The sequence below is a fragment of the Vombatus ursinus genome, unplaced genomic scaffold, assembly GCF_900497805.2.
Source record: "Vombatus ursinus unplaced genomic scaffold, bare-nosed wombat genome assembly UNPS02014847.1, whole genome shotgun sequence".
In the NCBI taxonomy this organism is placed as follows: domain Eukaryota; kingdom Metazoa; phylum Chordata; class Mammalia; order Diprotodontia; family Vombatidae; genus Vombatus; species Vombatus ursinus.
Window position 1 is genome coordinate 1,683,106 of NW_020954625.1, and position 22,254 is coordinate 1,705,359.

Genomic DNA, 22,254 nt, shown 5'->3' on the forward strand with positions numbered 1-22,254 from the left:
ACAGCAAGGAAGCCAATGTCGCTGGATCAGAGGCTGCCGTGAAAGAAGGCTGGAAAGGGAAGAAGGGGCCAGTTTGTGAAGGGCTTTAAACACCAAACAGAGGGCTTTGTATTTGATCCCTAGAAGGAATAAGGAGCCACAGCAGGCTACTGAGGAGGCAGTGACATACTCAGTCCTGTGCTTTAGCAGCAGTGCAGAGGACCTCTCTTAATTCTGGGGCCCTCCCTCTTTGACGTATTCCCCGTCTATCCTGTAGAGAGCTTATCTGTACATAGTTCTTTGCTGTTGTCTCTCCCGTTAGATTGTGAGCTCCTGGAAAGCAGGCATTTTCTTTCGCCCCCTTTTTTTCTGTTTTTTTTTGTTTGTTTGTTTGTTTTGTTTTGTATCTCCAGTACTTAGAAGCACATAGCAAGGGATTACTTGGTAAATGTGTGTTGACTGACTGTTGACTGGAGCATGGATTGGAGTGAGGAGAAGCTCAAGGGAGAGAAACCAATTAGAAGGTGAATATGGTGAGGGGAGAAATGATGAGAATTGGCAATGATTGGATGGAGGTGGGGGTGAAAGTGAGAGTTGAGAGAGATGCTAAGGTTGCCGGCCTGGGAGGTGATGGTCCAAGAAGTCAAAGTCCACATGAATGATAATGAATTCCAGTATGGCGGGATACGATTCCGGAGAAATGTAGAAATGGCTCTTTCTCTCCATAAAGATGCCATCCATACACTCTGGTAAGCAGACCCGCATTCCTCCGCCTTCTGCCCTTCCCGACAAAGCACCTCCAAATCCAATGCTCCTCCTGACCCAGCTGCTCCCCTCTGGGGCTGACCTACATGCCGTCACCCAGCTCCAGCGGCCAAGCAAGCCACCGTCATCCCCCATCTTGCGTTTCCTCATTCACCCATCTGCGCAGAAGGCAGATGTTTTCAGTTCTGCCTTCATCTGTCGGCTGTTTCACAACCAAGGGCCGTAGTCATTGAGAGCACAGACAAAATAGATGACTGGAGGAAACACACACAGCAGCTCTTAAAGACCCAGCTCATGCTTTTCCTTTTCCCTGGTCCTCCGTCCATTGGTGGGATTGAAGCAAGCCTTTCCCCACCCCAGGCATCCACAGGGGAGTCACGCACACAGCATGACTGGTGCACTTTGTCTTTTGGCATCTGGGAGGTGCCCATGGAGAGAAGCCCCACAAGACTTGGAATAGTCTGGTAATCAGGCTCTCCAAGCAGCTCTCGTGAAGGACAAAGGAGGCCCTGGCTGGTAAACCCAATCACCAAGCCAACTGTGTTTTACAAAGGCCCACTGACACATGAAGACACAGAGCAGATACAAGGATTAGCACACAGACATGAGCATGTGCGCAAGGAGGAAGCTGAGGCCAGACCCGAAGGAATCCAGGAATCATCAGAAACATAGTGGCATCACAGAGAGTCACAGCTGGGAGGGACCTTGGAACATCAAACACCAAATGTCACAGCGGGAAGATGCTGTAGAAGCCAGAACGTGAAAGGTGGAAGATGACCTAGAACTTCGAACCTAGGATGTCAGAGCTGAAGGGGGTGTCAGAGCTAAAAGGAACCTCTGAACATAACAGATTATCAGAGACTAGCTGGACAAGAAGGGACTTCAGATTCTCTGAACAGTGAATGTCAGAGCTATGCAGAACCATAGAAGGGAGAAGAGGAAGGGAATAAGCATTTATAAAACACCTACTATGTGCCAAGCACTGTGCTAAGCTCTTTTACAAATATTATCTCATTTGATCTCACAATAATCCTAGGATACGGGTGCTATTATTATCCCCATTTTACAGTTGAGGAAACTGAGGCAGACAGAGGGGAAGTGACTTGCTCAGGGTCACACAGCTAGGAAGTGTCTGAGGCTAGTTTTGAACTCAGGTCTTTTTGACTCTAAGCCTAACCCCTTTTCCATTGTACCACCCAGCTGCCTAAAACACAGAACACAGTATGCTTTAGCTAAAGGGACCTTAGGACATAGAATATAGGGGCTATTGGGTGCCCTATAACTAAGGACATAGAATATTAGAGCTGAAAGGAACCTTAAAATCTAGAATATTAGAATTGAAAGGAAGCTTAGAAGATAGAGCCAGACTATCAGAGACGGAGAACTAGGAGGGACCTTGGAGCATGAAATATAGAATGTCATATCTCAGAGGAACCATAGAGTATAGAATGGCCGAGCTGGGAGGGACCTTGGAATACACAGTGTAAGATATCAGACCTGGAAAGAGCCTTAGAATATAAAACCTAGAATGTCAGAACAAAAAAAGACCTTAGAACATTAAACACAATGTCACAGCTTGGAGAGACATGAACACATAGACATAAGAGAAGGGAGGAATCTAAGAATACAAAAGGTCAATGCCAGAAGGGACCTTTGAGGTTACCTAATTCAACTCCCTCATTTTACAGATGAGTTAACAGAGGCCCAGAAAGTTTACAAAGCAAATTAGCAACAGAGAGCCTGAGCCCCCTGACTCCCATCCTGCCCATTGCTGATTGATTCTGCTCAAAGACTACTTCAAAGCTCTTTTTTATTTTAATTTTCTGTGCTGTTTCCAAATCACCATTAACTATAACCAACTAGGACATTTGGTTTTGTTGGGAAGAGATAATGAGGGGCTGGAGGTTGGATGGTGGTAGCCCCACTAGGGAGAATTTTTGTTTCCAAAGAAAGGTGAGGATTTTGATGGAGTCCATGCCAGCAGAACATCTGTAACAGGATTGTGAACTATGGTGATGGGCAGAGATGTAACTAGCCCAGAGTCACCAGGCTTCGTCTCTTGGTGCCCACATGGAGATATCAAGGCAGGCCCCTTCCTCCCTATGGGGCAGGCACTCTTATTTCTGTCTCATCCCACCATTGCACCTGGGCAACAGCACCCAACTGGAGTGGACTGCTGAGACTAAAGAACTAAAGGAACGTAGCTGGGATCAGCGGTGATGTGTACTTGCCTCGGGCTTTACCAGAGTTTCTGTGTCGATCCCCCATGCACAGCACCCCAAAATGTGCCCCAAATGCTAGAATTCCCAGTTATAGCTCTGGAGATAAGCCAAGGAACAGGACAGAACAGGCAGTATGGTGGGAGGAGCAGGAACTTTGGAGCCAGGATACGGGGTTCAAGACCTGGCCTTCCAACCAACTAGCTGCGTGACCTTGGACAGCTCCTTGCCCTCCTTCTCCTCTGCTATAAAAAATGAGAATTAGATGAGATACCATAGGTAACGCAAAGTGTCTCTCGTGCCTTCTAGCACTGTATAAATGTAAGCCAGGAGGAAGCTGGACCTCACAGTCCCCAAGGTTGCTTCCAGCTCTGACGTCCTCTGTCCTGAGGTCAGTCCAGTTTGAACCAGCTATGGTGAAGGAGCAGGAGCCCCTCAGCATCCAAAGGGAGTGGAAATGTCAAGACCTGAACAGAAATCCTCCAGGCCATTGCCAAGCCCCCCCTGAAGAGCGGAGGGAAGTTCCCCCCACCCCAGCTGCCGACTGGGTCCCAAGCAGACAAACGCTGGCTGGTTTCTGTTTAGACTTGCTCCAGCCCAACTCCTTTAAATCATCTTTAAAACCCAAAGCTGCAAAGTCCCAGGCTTTGGGGACTGCCAAGTTCACAGTGCCCCTGTGTAGGCATTAATACTTCCCTCCCAAATTTATTAGTCTTGAAGCTCGCCCATAATGAATGAATTACAGTCCCCAGTGGGCGTAGCCCCATCAGCCCATATATCATCCAAGCCCCTGGAGTCCCATTCTGCCACACTGATGCTTCAAAATTGCCAGTCACTCTGATGGGGGCCTTGTCCATCTGTCTCCCCTGCCACCGCTGAGGCTGTGCTAGTGGTGATTTTGTTACCTCCTCAGGAGCAAAGGGTCCAGGTGAGGTACCAAAGGTCAGGAAAGGAAAAGTGAGGTTCCCCACAGTCACTAGCTCCTCTGCCAGGGCTGTGAAGCATAGAATCAGAAGGGATGGCAGAGAGCCTACAATGAGCTTCTCTCATTTTACAGAGGAGGAAACTGAGTCCCAGAGAGAAAAAGTGATTTTGCCAAGAGGATTTACGAGAAACATAAGATTCTTATGGGGAGAGACCGTCTCTCTTTTGTATTTGTATGCCCAGTACTTAGTATAGTCCCTGGCATATAGAAGGCATTGAATAAATGCTTTTTCATTCATTAAGTCAGCCAGTCAAAGTGGGAGAAGTGGGAAGCATGCTGGATTTGGAGTCAGAGAACATAGGTTCAAATCTTGATTCAGCCACGTACTTTTGGGCATGTCATTGAACTTCCCTGAGCCTTCAGTTTCCTCCTCTATAAAATGAAAGAATTGGAAGAATTGAGCTGTAAGGGCCCTTTCAGGCCTAAATCTGGTGATCCTAAATAGCTGAGCTGGAATTTGAACCCGACTCTTCAGATTCCAAATCCCGTGCTCTTTCCACCAGAGTAGGCTGCCTCTAGCTCAGAAATCCAATGACTCTGTGTCACTCTCAATCCTTTGGGCATTTTTTTTTCTGCTGAGCAGGGAGTCAGCCTCCCTGGGTTCCCTCCCAGGCTCTGCCACTGACTCATGCCACCTGCCTTCACCTGCCTCCCCTCCCTGATGCTACAACCATGGGCATGTCAGACTGCCTTCCCCAGAGGGCAAAGCCTCAATAATGAAGGCTGTCAGCTCTCCACTTGACTGGGGCTTTGGGAGGATTAATGAGGTCATGGTTGCAAAGAGCTCTGGGTGCTGATGAAGGAAAGTATCATGAAGATACAAAGGAACAGAGCCTTGGGCACTCTCTGCAGCCATCCTGCCCACTGCCAAAAGCCTTATTGGCCTGGAGACTTAGGATTTCACATTACAAGTTGGATTCAAGGCAATAAGCATTTATTAAGCACTCACTGTATGCCAGGCGCTGTGCTAAGTGCTGGAGATACAAATACAAGCAAGAAGAAACAAATTCCTGCCCTCAAGGAGCTTACATCCTAATAGAAGATGATAACACATAAAAGGGAATTGGAGAAGGCTAAGGAGAAAAAAAACCGAGGTCCTTCCATGTGCCCGGTAGCAAAGTTTGTAGGCAGAAGCATAGCCAGGAGTAAAATAAGGTATGCTAGACCTCGCCCCCCCCAAAATGGAGACCCCAAAAGAAACTCACCAGGGGGTACAACTACTACCCTTGGACTGCCTTTTTACCTGTGTGACCTTGAGTAAGTAGATTTACCCCTGAGCCTCAGTTTCCACATCTAACAAATAGAGGGATGAGAAGCAATTGAATTAGATGACTTCTAAGGTCTCTTACATCTCTGAATCTATGATCTCATGACCCTAGCATGGAAGAGGGAAAATTTTACCTTATCTCAGAAGACCTAAGTTCAAACCTCAGCCCTGACAGTTCCTCAGTTGTGTTTGCTATCATTGGAAGAATTGGACTAGATAATGTCAAAGATCCCTTCAAACTCTAAATCTTAGGATTCCATGACCTACAATTATTACATGTTTGATGGCTATATGGCACAGGGAACAGAGTACAGTACATAGAATCAGGAAAACCTGAGTTCAGATCCTACCTTAAACACTAGCTGTGTGAGCCTGGGAAAGTCACTTAACTGCTATTTGCCTCAGTTTTCCCAACTGTAAAATTGGGTTAATAATAGTACTTACCACCCAAGGTTATAAGGATCACAGGCAATCATGTATTAACAGCACTTTGTAATCCTCAAAGTGCTCTGTAAATGCTAGCTGTTATTATCATGACCCAAGCATGTCCATTGAGAGGCTAGGTCATATAGTGTGAAGATTGCTGTTGGGCTTGGACTCTAGAGGCCAGGGTTGGACACTCATCTGCTGGGTGACCTTGGCCAAAACTCAAAGCCTCAGTTTGAAGTTCTGTAAGAGGGGGATAATAGTGCCCACACTCCTTACCCATCAGAGCAATTGTGAGGGCTCAGAGCACTACAAAAATGTAAGCTCTTATTACCCATAAAATGAGGGGATGGGAGTGGACCAGATGTTCTTCATCCCCTGGGCTGAGCTAAGACTTGAAGGAAACTCTGGATTTTAAGAGGCAGAGGGTAGGAGGGAGCGCATTCCAGACATGGGAAGAACCTGTGTGAAGTCACAAATGTGGTCAATGGAATGTTGTGTGTGAGCGACAGCAAGAAAGCCAGTGTTTCTGGATTGTACCAATAGGGAGGGGGATAAAGGAACAAGTCTGGAAATATGGGAAGCAGCCAGTTTGTCTGGACAATAGAGGGCATGAAGGGAAGTGGTCAGTTGGAACCAAGTTGTGAAGGACTTCAAATGCCACCAGAAGAGGGTAAAGCCTTCGGGGATCCCTTCTCCTTCAAAAGGGATTCTTGGAGATGAAAAAATCCTCCAAGAGTGAATGTTCAGGCCCCATGATAAACACTAGGGGCAATATTTGGGGCCGGGGACTGCCCTCAAATCACAATTCATCCTCTGCTGTCTACTCATCAAGCATCTCTAGGATGGGACACTGCCAAGTAGGCTGAGCTTTGAGCTAATTCCCAGCCATTCTCACCAGGTGATTTCAGGGCAGCCCATTCCACTGGGGCACAGTCCTTCTTTAAATAATCCCAGGGCGCATTTTCCATTATACTCAAGCAAGTTGGCCTGGCCCCACCAGCACCTCTTATAAGGAGAATAGTTCCTTTGTCTGGAAAACCAACTGAACCGAGAGGAACTGATGAAGCCAGGAAGGACAGAGCAGAAATAAAAACGGTAAGGCTGGAGGCGCAGAAGGATGCTTGGAATCACTTACAGCCCCTTCCTCCCTTTCCAAATACCATCGTAAAAATGTACACAAATACTATTCCAGGCTGGCCTGTTGGCCGCTGCAACACTGGAACCATTGAGAAGATGCTCGCAGCCCAACCTTGACAGAAGCTGGGGTGGGGGAAGGCGGGCAAGAAGAGGAGTCAGCGGCCTCTGACTGGGCGGGCATTTATGGAAGCACCAAATTTACTGATTTTCCCTTGGCCCGGAGATCAAAATTACACGATGAGCTCACCGGAGGGAGGGGGTTTTTCTCTAAATGGATTTTTCTTCTTAAATTGGGGTGGCCCTCTCTTCCGTGCCCACATCCCACTGAGGGACCATCAGGGAAGGTCAGGGGGCCAGGCTTTGGGGGCACTGGCTTTTTGGCTGGAATTATGCCACTTCAGCTTCTGGGAGAAGGACCCAAATGAGTTTTCCAGTTTCCTACACATCCTTTCTTCCCCCCCCCCCGATGGTTACATTTGGGGGAGGCGCATGGACCCGTGATTTCACCACAGTAGAGTCCAATGGGCTAACAGTATTGTATTCCAAAGAATTCCAAATGCACATCTTGTAGAGAGCAGAGGTGCGTGGTGGGTGTGAGCAGATCGCAATATGGAGCCAATGAGAAGCAAAGGTGAACTGAAGTCAAGAACAGCAAAGAAATGTACCCTTCACGAAAGAGATGGTCTGCTGATGTAGCAAGAAGGGAAAATGGCTGGTGGACAATTCAAATGCTCCACTGGGATACTTATGATACCAAGAGAAATTAAGGAAGGCTGTGTTGGGTGGACTCCCACCCCACCCTTAACCCGTCTGTGATAAACTTGCAGGAGGTCATAGGAGTTCTACAAAAAGGGCAGGTAGATAGATGGGTGGCACTCTGCACCATTGAAGAGAGTTTCCACCTCAGTGAGATCACAGATCCATTGGAATATTTACATAGTGAGAGAAACTCCTTCCACTAATAGAGGTCAGCAACTTATCTTGATAATTGAGAGTTACCTGGGATGCTACAGTATTTGAGTGACTCACCCATGGTCAGACAGCAAGTATATGGCAGTGGTATGACTTGAACCCAGCTCTTAAAGACTCCAAGGCCAGCCCTCTAACCAGCACACTAGACTACCTCAAAACATAATATTGACAACACATCTCTTCCTGTAGAACACTTTGTTGGGTCCTGGGAGAGATAAAAAGATCACCTAAAACATGGCCCTGCCCTCATGGAGCATATAGTCTAGTAGGAGCATAAGACACCAACACATGTAACTAGAATCGAGGAGTTTGACCAGATCCTTGGGGAGATGATGAGAAGACTGTTCACCATTTCATACTAACATAGGCTGAAGGAACTTGGGCTGTAAACAGCCCAGGGAGGAGAAGACTGAGGGATGATAGCATGAGGAAGAGAAACTAGATGCCTTCTGCTTGGCCTCAGAGGCAGAACTAGGTTTGATGAGTGGAATTGGCAGACAGATTTTGACTTGATTTGAGAGGACTATGTCTAAAACTTAAGAGCTGTCCCAAAGGGGAATAGCCTGCCCCCGGAGGTAGTGAACTCCCCTTCACCAGAGGTCTTCAAGCAAAGGTTGGGTTAACACTTGTCAAGGATGTAACAAAGGGGATTCCTGTTCAGGTATGAGCTGATCTACATCCTTTCCAACGTTAATGTGCTGATGTGATTTTTAGAAAGCACAATATTGTGGTAAGTGCATTAGAACTATACAAAAGAAAGTACTGTGTGAGAATTCATTACAAATGAATTTCAGGGAAGGTTTCATAGAGGGAGAGGCATTTGAATTGGCATTTAACAGCTAGGTAGGAATTCAGCAAATCCAGATGGGATGGGTAAACATTCCAGGTACAGGAAGCCTGGGATCTGATCTTTAACCCTCAAAGCCTTTAGTCTGGGACCCCTTAGCTCAGCAGGTTAGGGAACAGAGTGGGGAGACTGGACTGGGAGGTGGGTTCAGTCCCAGCATCATTTGTTGTTGGTCAGACATTTTTCAATCACGCCCCACCCTTCCTGACCCCATTTGGGGTCTTCTTGGCAGAGGTACTGCAGTGGTTTGCCATTTCCTTCTGCAGCTCATTTTACAGAGAAGGAAACTGAGGCAAACAGGGTGAAGTGACTTGCCCAAGATCACCCAGCTAGTAAGTATCTGAGGCCAGATTTGAACTCAGTGAAATATGTAAGATACTTCCTGCCCTCAAAGTGCTTTTCATATAACCTACATGCCAGGGGGCCCATCTACCAGGCCAGCATTTTGTTTTCAATCATAGCAATCCATGACACTGTAAACTTAAGGTGTAGAGAGGCTGCCGTCCATACCTGTGGAAGTAGCATCCACACCTCCCCAATCATAACCCTTGAAGTATTTTCCCAGGCTTAGGTTGGGAGCGGAGGGAATGTCAGGGCTTTGTACAAATCCCAAAGAAAAGGCTTCTTTACTCTATGCCCCTTTCACCAGAGCCGTCCCACCAGGGGCAAACACCTCCAATCAGACAAGTTTTGCCGGGAGAGAAGAGCTTCCCAATCTTTGTTATTACTGCCAGTATGTTATTACTAGCATAGGTTGTTTCTACATTGCCAAAGGATTACAAGAGCTCTCTATATCAGGCAACATTGGCCAACACCCCCACCACCTCACCCTGGTTACACCTGTGCTCACTCCTCCGTAACGATGCCTAACCTGAAGCAGGACTGGGTCTCATCGCCAGAGAATGCTGAGACCTGAAAGGCATGCCTCCAGCTGACTCGCTCCTTCCCCCACATTTGAGCTGCCAAGCTGGACAGAAGGGACCTGTGCCATCCACCGTCCTTGCCCCCCATTATCTCCACCTAGCACGCAGTCCCTTCCCCCAGGTCCGGGCCACCCCTCTGCAGCTGGCATCCTTGGATTTCCTCTCCCTAATCCCGGTGGGGACCAGCTACGCCTTCCTTCCCAACAAGCCTGGGCAGACCCCCCAGCCATGATGGGGAGAGGGCATTTAGAGCATGAATTATGGATGGGCACAAAGAAGTGTGTTTTGCCATCAGCTCCCGGCAAGAGCATTGCTCTGCTGGTCCAGGAGTACTCCCCAAGGCGATTCATCAGGACCCCTTTAAACTCAGACATTAGCGCAAGACACACCTCTGACTGGAGGCATTTAAGGATCAACAGGGGCCCAAAAAGCCTTTTAAGAACCAATGGGGTGCGGAAAACAGGCGTGTCGCCCGGGAGGCTGGGGCCACGCTGCTCGGTGGTTTGGGTCTTGTCTTGTGGGCAGAGCACTCCTCGGAAAGCATCTGTTCCTTTCACCTGCAAACTGCCGAGGGCCTCCAGCGTCAGGCCCCGGGCTGTGTGGGGGTTGGGGGGGTGGGGTGGGGGTCCTCGGGCTCCCAGGGATGAGCTCAGCCTTTCCGAAGCCTCCCCTCCCCCAGAGCACTTAGAGAGAGGAGGCTCTTAGAGCTTCAGCTAGTTACGGGGCTGGGCAGAGGCTCCGTCTCAGAGGAGCTGACCACGTGCCCAGGCTTTCAGCAGTCCGCAAACTCCACTCCCCCTTCAAGGCCACGGCTTTCACCCCCAACTCATGCTGCAAAGCCTTCTGGGCTGAGCAGGAGCAGTCCCCAGGAAGGGGGTCGGGATCCTTTCCATTTAACTCCATGAATTCAGCTCCTGGCTGGGCCATTACTTTACTAACACCCCTTTCAAGGAGCCGCTTTTCCCTTACCTGTAACACATGGGCAGAATACATGATGGCTGTCGGCACTGAAGTTCGTTTACTTTTCCAGTCAAGGATTGTTAACCTATTTGTTCCTTTAGGAATCTGAAAAAGCCTATGAACCCCTTCTCGGGATAATGCTTTTAAATGCCCGTAAAAAAAAAAAAATAAGATTACACAGGAAACCATTTTCAATGAAATGCAGCTATTTAAAATAAAATTAAAAAATGCATTTTTTTAAAGTGGGGTGGGTGGAATTTAGTCTCATAGATACCAGGCTAAGAAACTCCAAAATCTTTACTGAGTGTCCACCATGGCCTTCCCTGTGCTGGATGTTGTAGGAGACACCTGGGACTGAGCAAATAAAGGCCCTGCTCTTGGGCTGGGTAGTGGGATTAGAGAGGCAAGGTTCCCACCCAAAACAATGAGAGCATAAGAAAAATCATTGGATTGAAGACCACTGTGAATTATGTAATGTATGGCATACTTCGTACCCTGGGGAGTCAGGAAGGGGAGAGAGCAATGTTGGGCTAGAGTTATCCAGGAGAGATTTTTGGTGGACTTTTCCTTCAGAGAGCTGATTGTTAAATATTTATCAGCATACCACTGCATGTCAGGGTTCCATGATGTTTAGTATGAGGATCTCTCACGTGAGAGCTGACCCAGGCAAACCTGAGAATCAGGAAGGGCACAAAACGTGTATGGATGTATACTTATAGATATAGGGATATATGTGTGAGTGTGTGTGTGTGTGTGTGTGTATTATGTACGTATAGGTCTAGTACGTCGGGTTATACAATGAGACTTGGACAAGACCAACTGCCTTTGAATGCCCTGTTTCTCCATGGCAGATGTTTTCATAGGATTTAAATCTGGAAGCACTCTTAAGGTCCATCTAAATCAACGCCTTTACTATAGAGATGAAGAAATATATACTTATTTTATTTAGTCTAAGTATCTATGTTATTCAGTCCTTTTCAGTCGTGTCTGACTCTTTGTGACTCCATTTGAAGTTTTCTTGGCAAAGATATTGGAGGGGTTTGCCATTTCCTTCTCCAGTTCATTTCACAGATGAGGAAACTGAGGCAAACAGGGTTAAGTGACTTGCCCAAGGTCACATAGCTAGCAAATGTCTGAGGCCAGATTTGAATACAGGTCTTCCTGACTCCAGGCCCAATGTTCTATCCACTGAGTCACCCAGCTGCCCATATATACATATATGTATATGCATATATATATATGTATATGCATGTATATATATATGTATATACATAGGCATATGTTTTATATTTACTTACTGGCCTGTGTGTTGTTTTCCCCAGTAAAATGTAAGCTTGTTGACAGCAGGGGCCAGTTTCATTTTTGTCTTTGCATCTCCAGCATCTGGCACCTAGCAGGCCCTTAATAAATGCTTGTCAAACAGATGAATGAATGGATGCCTAGCATCCTACAGATACTCCATTAATATTAAGGAAAGCTCAGAGTTTCCCTCTCTGTCTCCCCCTCCCAGAAGCCATGGTGAAGGATGACATGAATAGCTCCATCAGCCAGTATCACAATGAGCCTAGCAGCGGTAAGTCTCCTTCCCTAAGTTCTAGCTGACCCTCCAAATATGCCCCAACATGTTGCCGCCATGAGGCAGATGTAATTCTGTACAGATTATTTATGGGGTTTCCATCCTTCTCCTCTTCTGTGCTGCCCACAAGAACCTCAGCAGAAGAATTGTCACTTGTCTGTTCTGAGGGTGAGACCCCACCTCCTCATCTGGTGGCAAACAAAGTACCCAAGAGAACAGAAGCTGCCCCAAGGGGTCTGACCTCTGCGATGGAGCAGACACATGTTTCTCCATGGCAGACGTTTTCATAGATCCATGCATGGGGTTTGGATCTGGAAGAGATCCTAGGGCCCATCTAATCAATGCCTTTATTTTAGAGATGAGGAAATCACGGCCCAAATAGTTCACCTAACTTGCCCAAGGTCACAGAGACAGTAAACGGCAGATCCAGGATTTTGAACTTGGGTTCAATATCATTCTTCCAAATTCTCGGTGCAATCTTTCTTCAAGGATAACCTGCTATTTTTTTCCTCCTGAACATCTAATTCGTTTAAAAGCAAATTGGTCCATGAATTCAGCCTCTGCATGACATATATGGTATGCTAACTCCCCTGAGGGTCCCATCACAGAAATACAAACACAACCCTTGAGTCTATGTGAAAACAAACCCAGGAGTGAGGGTGAGCTCACGACCCCATAGCAAATGCTACCTGAGAAGAAGGAGGAGGTGAAAGAGAAGGAGGGGGAAGGAATCGCTCCTGGGCAGAACGGGGAAGCTCCAGGAACCAATGCTGACTTTGACCTCTAGCCCTCAGAGTGACTTTACTCTGGATCCTGCTCCTGCTGCCAGGACCCTGTAGTCACCCCTTCAGGGGTTGGTTATTTCAGTTAGCACAGAGCCTCTAGAGATAGAACGATTGGTAATGAATTGGGAACGATGGTTAACCTGACTTTTAAAGGACAAATAGGTAACAAATGATAATACTCTGACACTAACCTTGACTAGTTTGTACTCTCTGAGTAATAGTCACCAACAGGCAATCAAACCTCTCTTCCTCTCTCATGCTCGCTCTCCTTCCCTGTCTCTTTCTTCGCCTTGCTTTTCTCACTTTCTCCATTCTCACTTTCCCTGAAGCTCCCACAAGTTTTTAGAACATAGAACTGAAATTTTTAAAAATATGTGTTGTACTTTTGGAGTAAAGTTTTGTTTCCTCAATTTTGTTCTTAATTTTAAAGACAGGTGAGTTAAAAATCTGTTTCTGTAAGTAGATAGATAAACAGACAGACAGATAGATTTGCTTTTTCTATTAACATCCTGCCTTTAGTTGCTTTTTTCTTATGGTTGGGAATACTGGATAGAAAGAAAAGACCCCTGACCCCAGCAGTAGTTAAGCCAGAATCTCCTATTCACTTGAGTACTTGGGAAAGCAAGGTCGCCTAATTGACAAAGTCATGTCTCTAGCAGGTGGCAATGATCAGACATTCAACTGAACAGGAATTTCTCTTTCCTGGGCTCTGAGCACCTAATTTTCAGTCTCAGAATCTCCAACCTCCAAGGGTTCTCAGAGATAGTGAAGAGTGGTCACTAAATCCCCACTTGAAGATCTCCACTAATGTGGAGTTCCCTGCCACCCAAGGCCACCTGTTTTACTTTGGATCAGCTCTTATTGTCAGCAATTCTTTTCTTCTGGCCAAAATCTGCCTCTCTTATCCATTCTTTGAAGTTCTGGTACCTGGAGACAAGCAGGGCAATTCTACTTGTCCATGACAGCCCTTCAAATCCTTGAAGATGGCGTGTGTGTGTGTGTGTGTGTGTGTGTGTGTGTGTGTGTGTGCAGGCTCACTACCCAACTAATCCTAAAGCCTTCTTTTCTTCAGAGTGGACAGCATTAATACCTTCAACTGATCCTTCCATGTCAGGATTTCTCAGCCTCCTCACCTTCCTCTACACATGCTCCCATTTTGTCAATGTCTTTTCTAAAAGATGGTGCCCAGGACTGAACTCAGTACTCCAAGAGGTCTGACTAGAACAAAGGAAAGGTGGTCAGTGTTAATGAGGTCAAAAGAAAGTTGGATTTGGAGCCAGAGATCCAGTCCAAAATGTCTAATGGACAGCTGCCGACACGGAACAGTAGCTCAGGAGAGAGAATGAGACTGGAAATATATCATCTGAATCAATAAACCCCCAGGAGCTAAACAAGGTCACCAAATGGAAGGAGAGAGAGAGAGGGAGAGAGAGAGAGAGAGAGAGAGAGAGCCCATCTGATACCTTGCCATCTGATACCCTTTCTTAGGAATGATGAGCCAGTGTGGGAGACTGACAAAGGAGCAGTCAGACAGGTAGAAAAAGAACCAGGAGGGCCCTGGAGTCAGGAGGACCTGAGTTCAAATCTGGCCTCAGACACTTACTAACTGTGTGACACTGGGCAAGTCACTTAACTTTGATTGACTTCCCCTGCCCTCTCCCCCAAAAGAACCAAGAGAGAGCAGTGTTTGAAAACTCAGAGAAAGGAGTGCATCCAGGAGAGGAGGGTGGTCAGCATCGGTAAGGGCTGTGTAGGGGCCAAAGGGCATGAGGACCCAGTGAAGGGATCTTCGGTGACTTTGGAGACAGCAGTTTCAGTGGAATGATGAGGTGGAAGCCCCCTGAGCCTCTGGGGAGAGGAGAAGAAATTAAGGCAGCTAGTGACTTTCTCAATTGGTTTAGCCAAGAAGGGAAGGAGAGAAGATAAGGGGATCTTAGGAGCTAGTCAGGGTTTCTAAAGGCTAGAGAGATGTGGGTGCATTTATAGGCATCGGTAGACCGGGTGACATGGAAGACTAGATTATGTCACTAAAAGTCCCTCACCACCACAAATGCCCCACGGCCTGGATCATTCTGTGACCAGGTGCCCATCACCCTTTTCCCATACAGAACCAGAAAGAGATCAGAAAATGTCCAATTTAGGTCATCAGCCTAACCTAATCAACAGTGTCTCCTCTCTCCTCTTCTCTGTCAGGCCATGTGACATGAGGTGGGGAGCAGCCATGCATTCTGGGGTTGCCCACCAGACCAGGCCAACATTCACCATCTCCACACTTCTCCTCCCCCATCATTCACACCAAACTGACTCACATTTACATGACTGTTCCTTCCCACCCTTCTACCACTCTCAAACCACACTCAAACTCATAAACTTCCAAGCACTCAACATAAATGCTAGCTCTCCATTAACATTCACCCTTCCCTCCTCCACACCCAGGCCACTTTTCCAGTCTCTGCAGTGACTCCTTGAGGATGCCCTTACATAGGTTAGGAGAATAAGCTGGCAGCTGTGCCCACTGTCTCAGGCATATGCACATAGTTCTTTCCTTTTCTCTGCCTCCCAGTTTTTGACATGTAATGAGCTTGAAGTCCCTTAAGAGCCACTCAAAAAATATATTCTTTTCACAGAAACTGTTGTCTCTCAGTCAGTCAGTCAACAAGCATTTATTAAGCGCTTACACTATGCCAGGCATTTGTCCCAAGCTCTGGGGATATAATCTCAAAAGGCAAAAACCCAATGCCTTTGCTCAAGGACTCATATTCTAATGGGAAGAAAACACACAAACATCTGCACATACAAGAAACATACAGTGGAAATGTAAGGGAGGTGAAGAGGGCAGGTTCTAGCAGTAAGGAGGAGGGGAGTAGAGGTGGGGGACCAAGAGAAGCTTCTTGAAGACACTGAGATTTGAGCTGAGTCTTGAAGGTAGTCAGGGAAGCCAGGAGGCAAAGGCGAGGAGGAGGAGAGAGAGAGCATTCAGCCAGGGCAGTCAGAGTTGGGGGATGGGATGTCATGAGCGAATAACAGTGAGAAGACCAGTGTTCACATATCCTAGATACATGGTGGAGAGGGAAGAGTAAGAAGACTGGGAAGGTAGGAAGGGGCCAGGGGATGAAGGGCTTTAAAGCCCAACAGAAGGTTTTAGATTTGATCCTGGAGGTAATAGGGAGCCACTGGAATTTACTGAGTGGAGGGTCGGGGAGGTGCATTGTCAGACCCCCTTAATTCCAACTTTTCTCATTTGCCTACAGACAGTGGGGTTCCCGAGCCGGCCATCTGTATCATCACCACGGCCGCCATTGACATCCACCATCCTGACACCTCCTCTGACCGATTCACAGTGGACATGCCCCTGAAACTGGGTAGCAATGGCACCTGTCCCAGCATCACATCTGGGAGCATGTCCTGCTCCATGGGCAGCTCAGTCACATGGGCCCAGAGTGACAGTAGTCAGACCTTGGGCTCCTCAACAGATTTCAGCACGACCCGGGATGAATCCTCAGAGCTCTGCCCTTTGGAACAGGTGGGGAATTTCCCACCAGTGAAGCCCCCCCAGCCCCAGATCAACAACACTGTGGCCCAGGAACTCCTCTCCTCCTTCTCGGAGGATTCCTGCTTAGCACAGAAAGGTTTGGACCTAGTAAATCTCAGAAGGCCTAGCCCAGCCAGTTCAGCCCTGACCAGCCCAGAGGTGGAACACAGGGTGAAGATGTATAATGAGAAGAATCAGGAAGGCTTCACCGTCTTTCAGATCAAGCCAGTCCTCCATGTTCAACCAAACCCCACCATGTTTGAGGATAAGTACAAGTCTTTGGAATCCAAAGATCAGAAGTTGAACCAGATCCCAGAGTCCTGATGTGCTTTAAAGTGGGGTTAGGGGAGGCAGGTGTGGGTAGTGGGGAGGGATTGGAGAAAAAAGGGAGGGGGGAGGTTGGGAGACAGCTTTCTCACATCTTTTCAGGGACCATTACCAGCCAGAAGCAGGGCCTTGCTCGTTGGGTGGCCTGAGAACAAACTCACTCTTCCTCCAGACGCGTGAGTCCTGAGAGCCAGCACAAATCCATTCTTTTCCGACTTCCGAAGGTCCATCCGCCAGCCCTTCGGCAAAGCCACTGTACTCTGTAGTGACTTCACAAGATGTTCAGGTTCTTCAGACTCCATTCCGGGCCTGGGAGGCAAGAAGGGTGGACTTTGGGGGGTCGGGGGGGCAGTGAGGTGATGGCGGTTGTTTTTTTAAAAGTCATTTTTACGAAGACTGTTGGCTCTTATGCCAGGGTCTGGCTTTAGCCAGGGAGAGGATAGCTGAGGGTCAAATTCTCTTTCTCTGATTTCTTACATTTTCTTTGTACACAACAGTTCTAAACCCCTTTGTACCAATACTGTGACTGGTTTTTATTTATTTTATTTCTGTGTATTTTTGACCCCAAAAGCCCTTTTCAGAGAATCTTCTGGAAGGTCAAGACAGGAAGAAATGGTGTCTGAGGCTCTCTCTGTTTCATTTGGCTTCCAATCTCATATTTCATATTTCTCATATTTCAGTCTCATATGTCCTATTTCTCATATTTCAGTCTCATATTTTTATCATCAAGATCTTTGAATATTCAGAAAACAAATCTAGTTTTTGTCTTGGGATAACTCAGTGAAGTCCAAGAGTGTGGGAATGGGGAAGGGGCTTTAATAATATTATTTTTTAAAAACCTAGCTAAATTTACAAAGATATTGGGTGGGGGGAGTGCAAGGGGGTGGGGGAAAGGGTCTTCCAGCCTTGAGACCCAGGTCAAGCTTACAGAAGTGACAGGACTTTTATCACTAAGTTTCAGATACTGTCAGGCCGTTAATTAGGGAGGGGTAATGAGAGCTGGGGGCAGTCCTTCAGCTTCGGAGAAATAATTGTCGTTAGCAAGAGTAATTTTAGTTAAAGTAGTGTACCTGCGTCTGAACTCAAGATGAGGTCCCCCACATTACCTTACCTAGGCCTCAGCACAGCCTGTCTAGTGCCACTGGGTAGAGCTTTTCAGGCTACTTGCCCCAGGCACAAAATTATCTATTAAGTGAGGTCACTCCTTCCCGCAATCAAGTCCTTCATGCAGCTACACTCAACTAGATCATGCTGTGGTATCCAATGCACCTGAGTTCCCGGTCTTGTCACCTGGTCTCCCGACCATCTCTCCTTCTGAAGGAAGACAATTGGCCGGATCATCTGTGCTAACTTCAAAAGGGCCAGGGTTTTATTTATTAATGTGAGTGCTCCTTCCCCTCACTCTATCAACAATCATTTTAAGCCTCAAAGTGAGACAGACCCAGCCCTCCAGGATAGTACTGTCCAGGCAGCGGAAGACAACACGAATAGGTATATAGCCGGTCAATCAGCATTTGTTAAACACCTACTATGTGCTAGGCACTGTGCTAAGCTCTGGGGATACAAAGAAAGGCAAAAACACGGTCTCTGTCTTCAAGGAGATCACAGTCTGATAGGGGAGACCCATAAACAATTATGTACAAACAAGCCATATTTTTGCTGTTGTTCAGTTGTTTTTCAGCCAGGTCCCATAGGATAAACTATAGATGATCTCGGAGAAAAGACACTAAAACTGAGGAGAACCAGGAAAGGCTTCTTGCAGGAAGGGGGTTTAGCAGAGACTGGAAGAAAGCCAGGAGTCAGAGATGAGGACGGCAAGTCTTCCAGGCATGAGGGACAGCCAGGGAGAAAGGCGTAGTTGGATACGCATCGTCAGTAAGAGGGAATCTTGGGGGATGAGGCACTAACATTTGGTTGGGGAATGGGAAAAGCCCCCTGCAGTAGGTGGTGTTTGTCCTGAGGAAGAGGCGAGGAGGGGGCACCTCCTGAGCCCGGAGGATAGCCCAGGCAAAGACGCGGAGATGGAGGAACACTAAAAAGGTGAGTCTGGCTGGACCGTGGCACCTGTGAAGGGCAGTGATGTATAACCGAAGCCAGGCCATGGAAGGCCTTCCCTGACAAATGGAGCACCTCCATGAGTTGTGGCCTAACTCTTGCCTTCTCCACTGGCCAAGCCTAGGCCAATGAGCCCTTGCCTGCAGACCAGCCCATGGCTGGCAGAGCCTCCAAGAACCACGTCACTCCATCTGGGATGAGGCCTGCCTGGAGCTGTTACAATTGGTGTGGTCAGATAACACATCACAGACACCAGCTGCTGACCATGTTACACAATAATTTGAATGAACACGTTTGTAAATGTAGCAACACTTTGGACTTACTCTCCTACCCTGTGTGGTCAAGCAAGCATACTGCTTCTTAGCCTTGGGGCTCCAGAGGGTCTTAACAGTCAATGGGAGGGGTTCTTTCAATGCTATTGGCTAGAGCCCCCTATTCTGGTGTGTTCTCCCCAACAGCAATCTCCAGTTAAATTAAGATCTTCCTTTATATCATGGACTGCCCTGTGATGAGTGCCCCAATGTCATTTAGTCAATTAACATAAATTAGAGATATTTACTGAAAAGATATAGCAAGAACCAAAATACAAAACACCCCATTCCTATCACAAAACACAAAAGGACAGAACATGCCCCCCCCCCCAGTCAGGAAGACCCTCTCTCTTCTACATTTTGTCCCCTGGGGAGAGTGGGCTCAAGCTTAGAGGAGTAGCTACAAATCATTCACCCCATCAAGTTCACATCTGAATGTGCCATAGTCAATAGAAGAAGTTATTCTCTCCCTTGCAGATGGTGCTGGCAGCCTTCAGTCCACCCCTTGGGGCTATGCCCATCACTGGACTCAGCTGCCAATTAATTCTGTTATAGGCTCCCATTCTTGGACCTTTTGAGATCTGTCAAGGTCCTGTACCAAAGGAAAGGAAACACAAAGAGCAGCTGGCCCCCATCCCAGACACAGCTTTGCCCAAGGGCAAACCAGCTGGCATGATGGTGTAGAAAGCACACCCCTCCCCTCCCCCCATTGACATCCCTGCCTTTTGTGGCCAAGAAGGAAAAAAGGAGATTGGGTTTCCCCATTGGAACCTTTCGACAAGCCTTTTAACATCTCTAAGCCTCAGCTTCCCCATCTATAAAATAAAATGGGGGGGTCTCAAATTTGGCTTCGGAGGTCCCCTCCAGCTGTAAAATCCTGGGATCCCATAGCAAGCTTTAAGGATTACAGAGCACTTTCTTCCCAACATCCCTGTGAGGTGGGTAAGACATATCTAAAAAGGCAGCACATGGGGCAGGAGTGGTGACCCAGGGCTTGGGGCTGGAAGGACAAGAAGTAGCAGCTTTGTAGCCATGAGTCAACAGTGTAACGTCACGGCCATAAAACATAATGGGCTTGGATGCTACATTAACCATTACCATGAATGCCCAGAAGTGATAGGAGGTGATGGGCCCTCTGTGTTCTGCCCTGGTCTGACCACACCTGGAGTGTCACATTCCAAACTGACAAGCCACATGGCGTAGTGGATGCCATGGCTGGTCTAAGAGTCACAGGGACATGTACTAGACGTGTGATCCTTAACCTCTTTACTCCCCCTGCCCTCCCCACCCCCTATTCCTGAAACTCCCCCAGCTGCAGAACAGTTCCTGGTCCTCACTGGGAGAAGGAGCTCCCTTTGACAATTAGTTCACAGGCCTGTACCAACATCAATATCCTAGGAAAGGCCCAGAGGAAGGGGAACAGGAAAATGAGGGTCAAGATGAAGGAAATGGGGATTTCAGTGTAGATCAGAGGTCTTCTCTGAGGTGGAAGGAGGAGGAAGAGGAGGGAGGAGGAGAAGGAGGAGACTCTAACGGCTGCCTCAAGTTATCAAGCGAAAGATGGATTCACTGTGTTTTTCATGGGCCTAGAGGGCAGAATTATGGGCAGTAGTTGGCACCTGGGGCAAGGCAGAGTTCAGCTGTAAGAGAAGACACCCCAACAATGGGATCTCTATAAAAGTGGAGTGGGCTGCCCAGAAATTAAGCAAGTTACTCTTCGTTGCAGATGTCCACTAGGGTCATAGGATCATGAATCTAGACTTGATCTTCTAGGCCAATCTCCCTTTCCTCATTTTACAGATGAGGAAACTGAGGCTCAGAGAAGTTAATGGTCTTGGTTAGGGCTACAGAGATAGTAAATAGCCCAAGTAGTGTTTGACCTCAGACCCTCAGGCTCCAGAACCTAAGGATTCTTGTTCAGGTAGAGGTCAGACTAGATGGTCTCTGTGATGAATTGAAACCCTGAGATCGGTAATGGCAACATTCCATTGAATTCTGCTCAGAAAAAATGCAAGAATTACGGAAACCTGGCCTGAGAGTCTCCCTGACATCTGGGTTGCCAAAGTCATAGAGGTGTCGCAGTCTTATCTCTGTCTTTTCCTGACTTTGGGTTAGTCCTTGTACCTCTCTCTCTCTCTTCTTCCCATGGAGAGCCATGAGCACTTCCCACTGGATGATGCAATGCTTTCCTGGAGACCACAGCAGGCTCTAAAATTCCATAGCATGGGTTCAAATCCTGCCTCTGGTGGTGATGGTGTGACCTTGGGGGCAAGCTACACCTTCCCACCTCAGTTTCTGCTTCTGGAAAATAAAGGAGATGGACTAGATGGCCTTTCAGCTGAAATATCTTCTGGCTCTAGGGCTGTGATCTTAAAGAGACCCTCAACATTATTTTATTAACTGATTCATATGGCCCTTTAAGATTTGCAGAGTGCTCTGACTATCTTATCACAGTTTAACCTCACAGCTACCAGGTGAGACGGGTCTCAGAAATGACAGATGAATAAGCAGAGGCTCAAATACTTAAACGACTCCCAGTGCTTACATGGCTAGTAAGCACCAAAGGCAGGATTGAACTGAAGTCTCTTCCTGACTCCCAGCTCAGTGCTCTATAATAAAATCCTATTCCATGTTGCTGTTGCTTTCATGAGGGGGCATGTTAAGTATCACCCATGGAAACTGTCAAATTGAGCAGATAAAGGCACCAAAGAGGGATTGAAGCCTTTGTCAGGCAATGACAGATAAATAAAGGAATGCATTGGGGGGGGGTAGGTGCTTGTAGTAGTGCCCCTGCAATGTCTCCCACCTCCTCTCTGGGCCCACCACCCCTTTGAGAATCTAATATAAGTCTTCATTTCCACCACCCTGGGTGATTGCAATGACCTCCCATCACCCCTCTCCTCTTTTCCAAACCATCCTTCATATACTGCCAGACTAATTTTCCTTATGCATAGATCTACTTGGCTATGTCTCGTCTCTACTTAAAAAATCTTCGGTGGCTCTCTGTCACCTAAAGTTCAGACTGGCATTCAAGACCCTCTGTAATCTGCTACTACCTCACCTTATTTCACAAGATTCTTATTCCCATTTGCCGCACTCCATTCAAACTGGGCTGTTTTCTGTTTTCCATGCTCATGCCCACAGCACAACATCGAGTCCCAGTTGGGATACTCCCTAACACTGTG

General features: G+C 47.3%; 1 protein-coding gene across 1 annotated transcript in view; it reads left to right on the forward strand.

Moving 5' to 3' along the window:
- Positions 1-16,700, forward strand: part of TMEM266 (transmembrane protein 266) — a 92,215-nt gene extending 75,515 nt beyond the window's left edge. Inside the window, exons 9-10 of the mRNA XM_027840565.1 lie at positions 11,994-12,056; positions 16,096-16,700. Coding sequence (XP_027696366.1) covers positions 11,994-12,056; positions 16,096-16,700 — 668 coding nt within the window. The remainder of the gene's footprint in view (positions 1-11,993; positions 12,057-16,095) is intronic.
- The last annotated feature ends 5,554 nt before the right edge of the window (positions 16,701-22,254 follow it).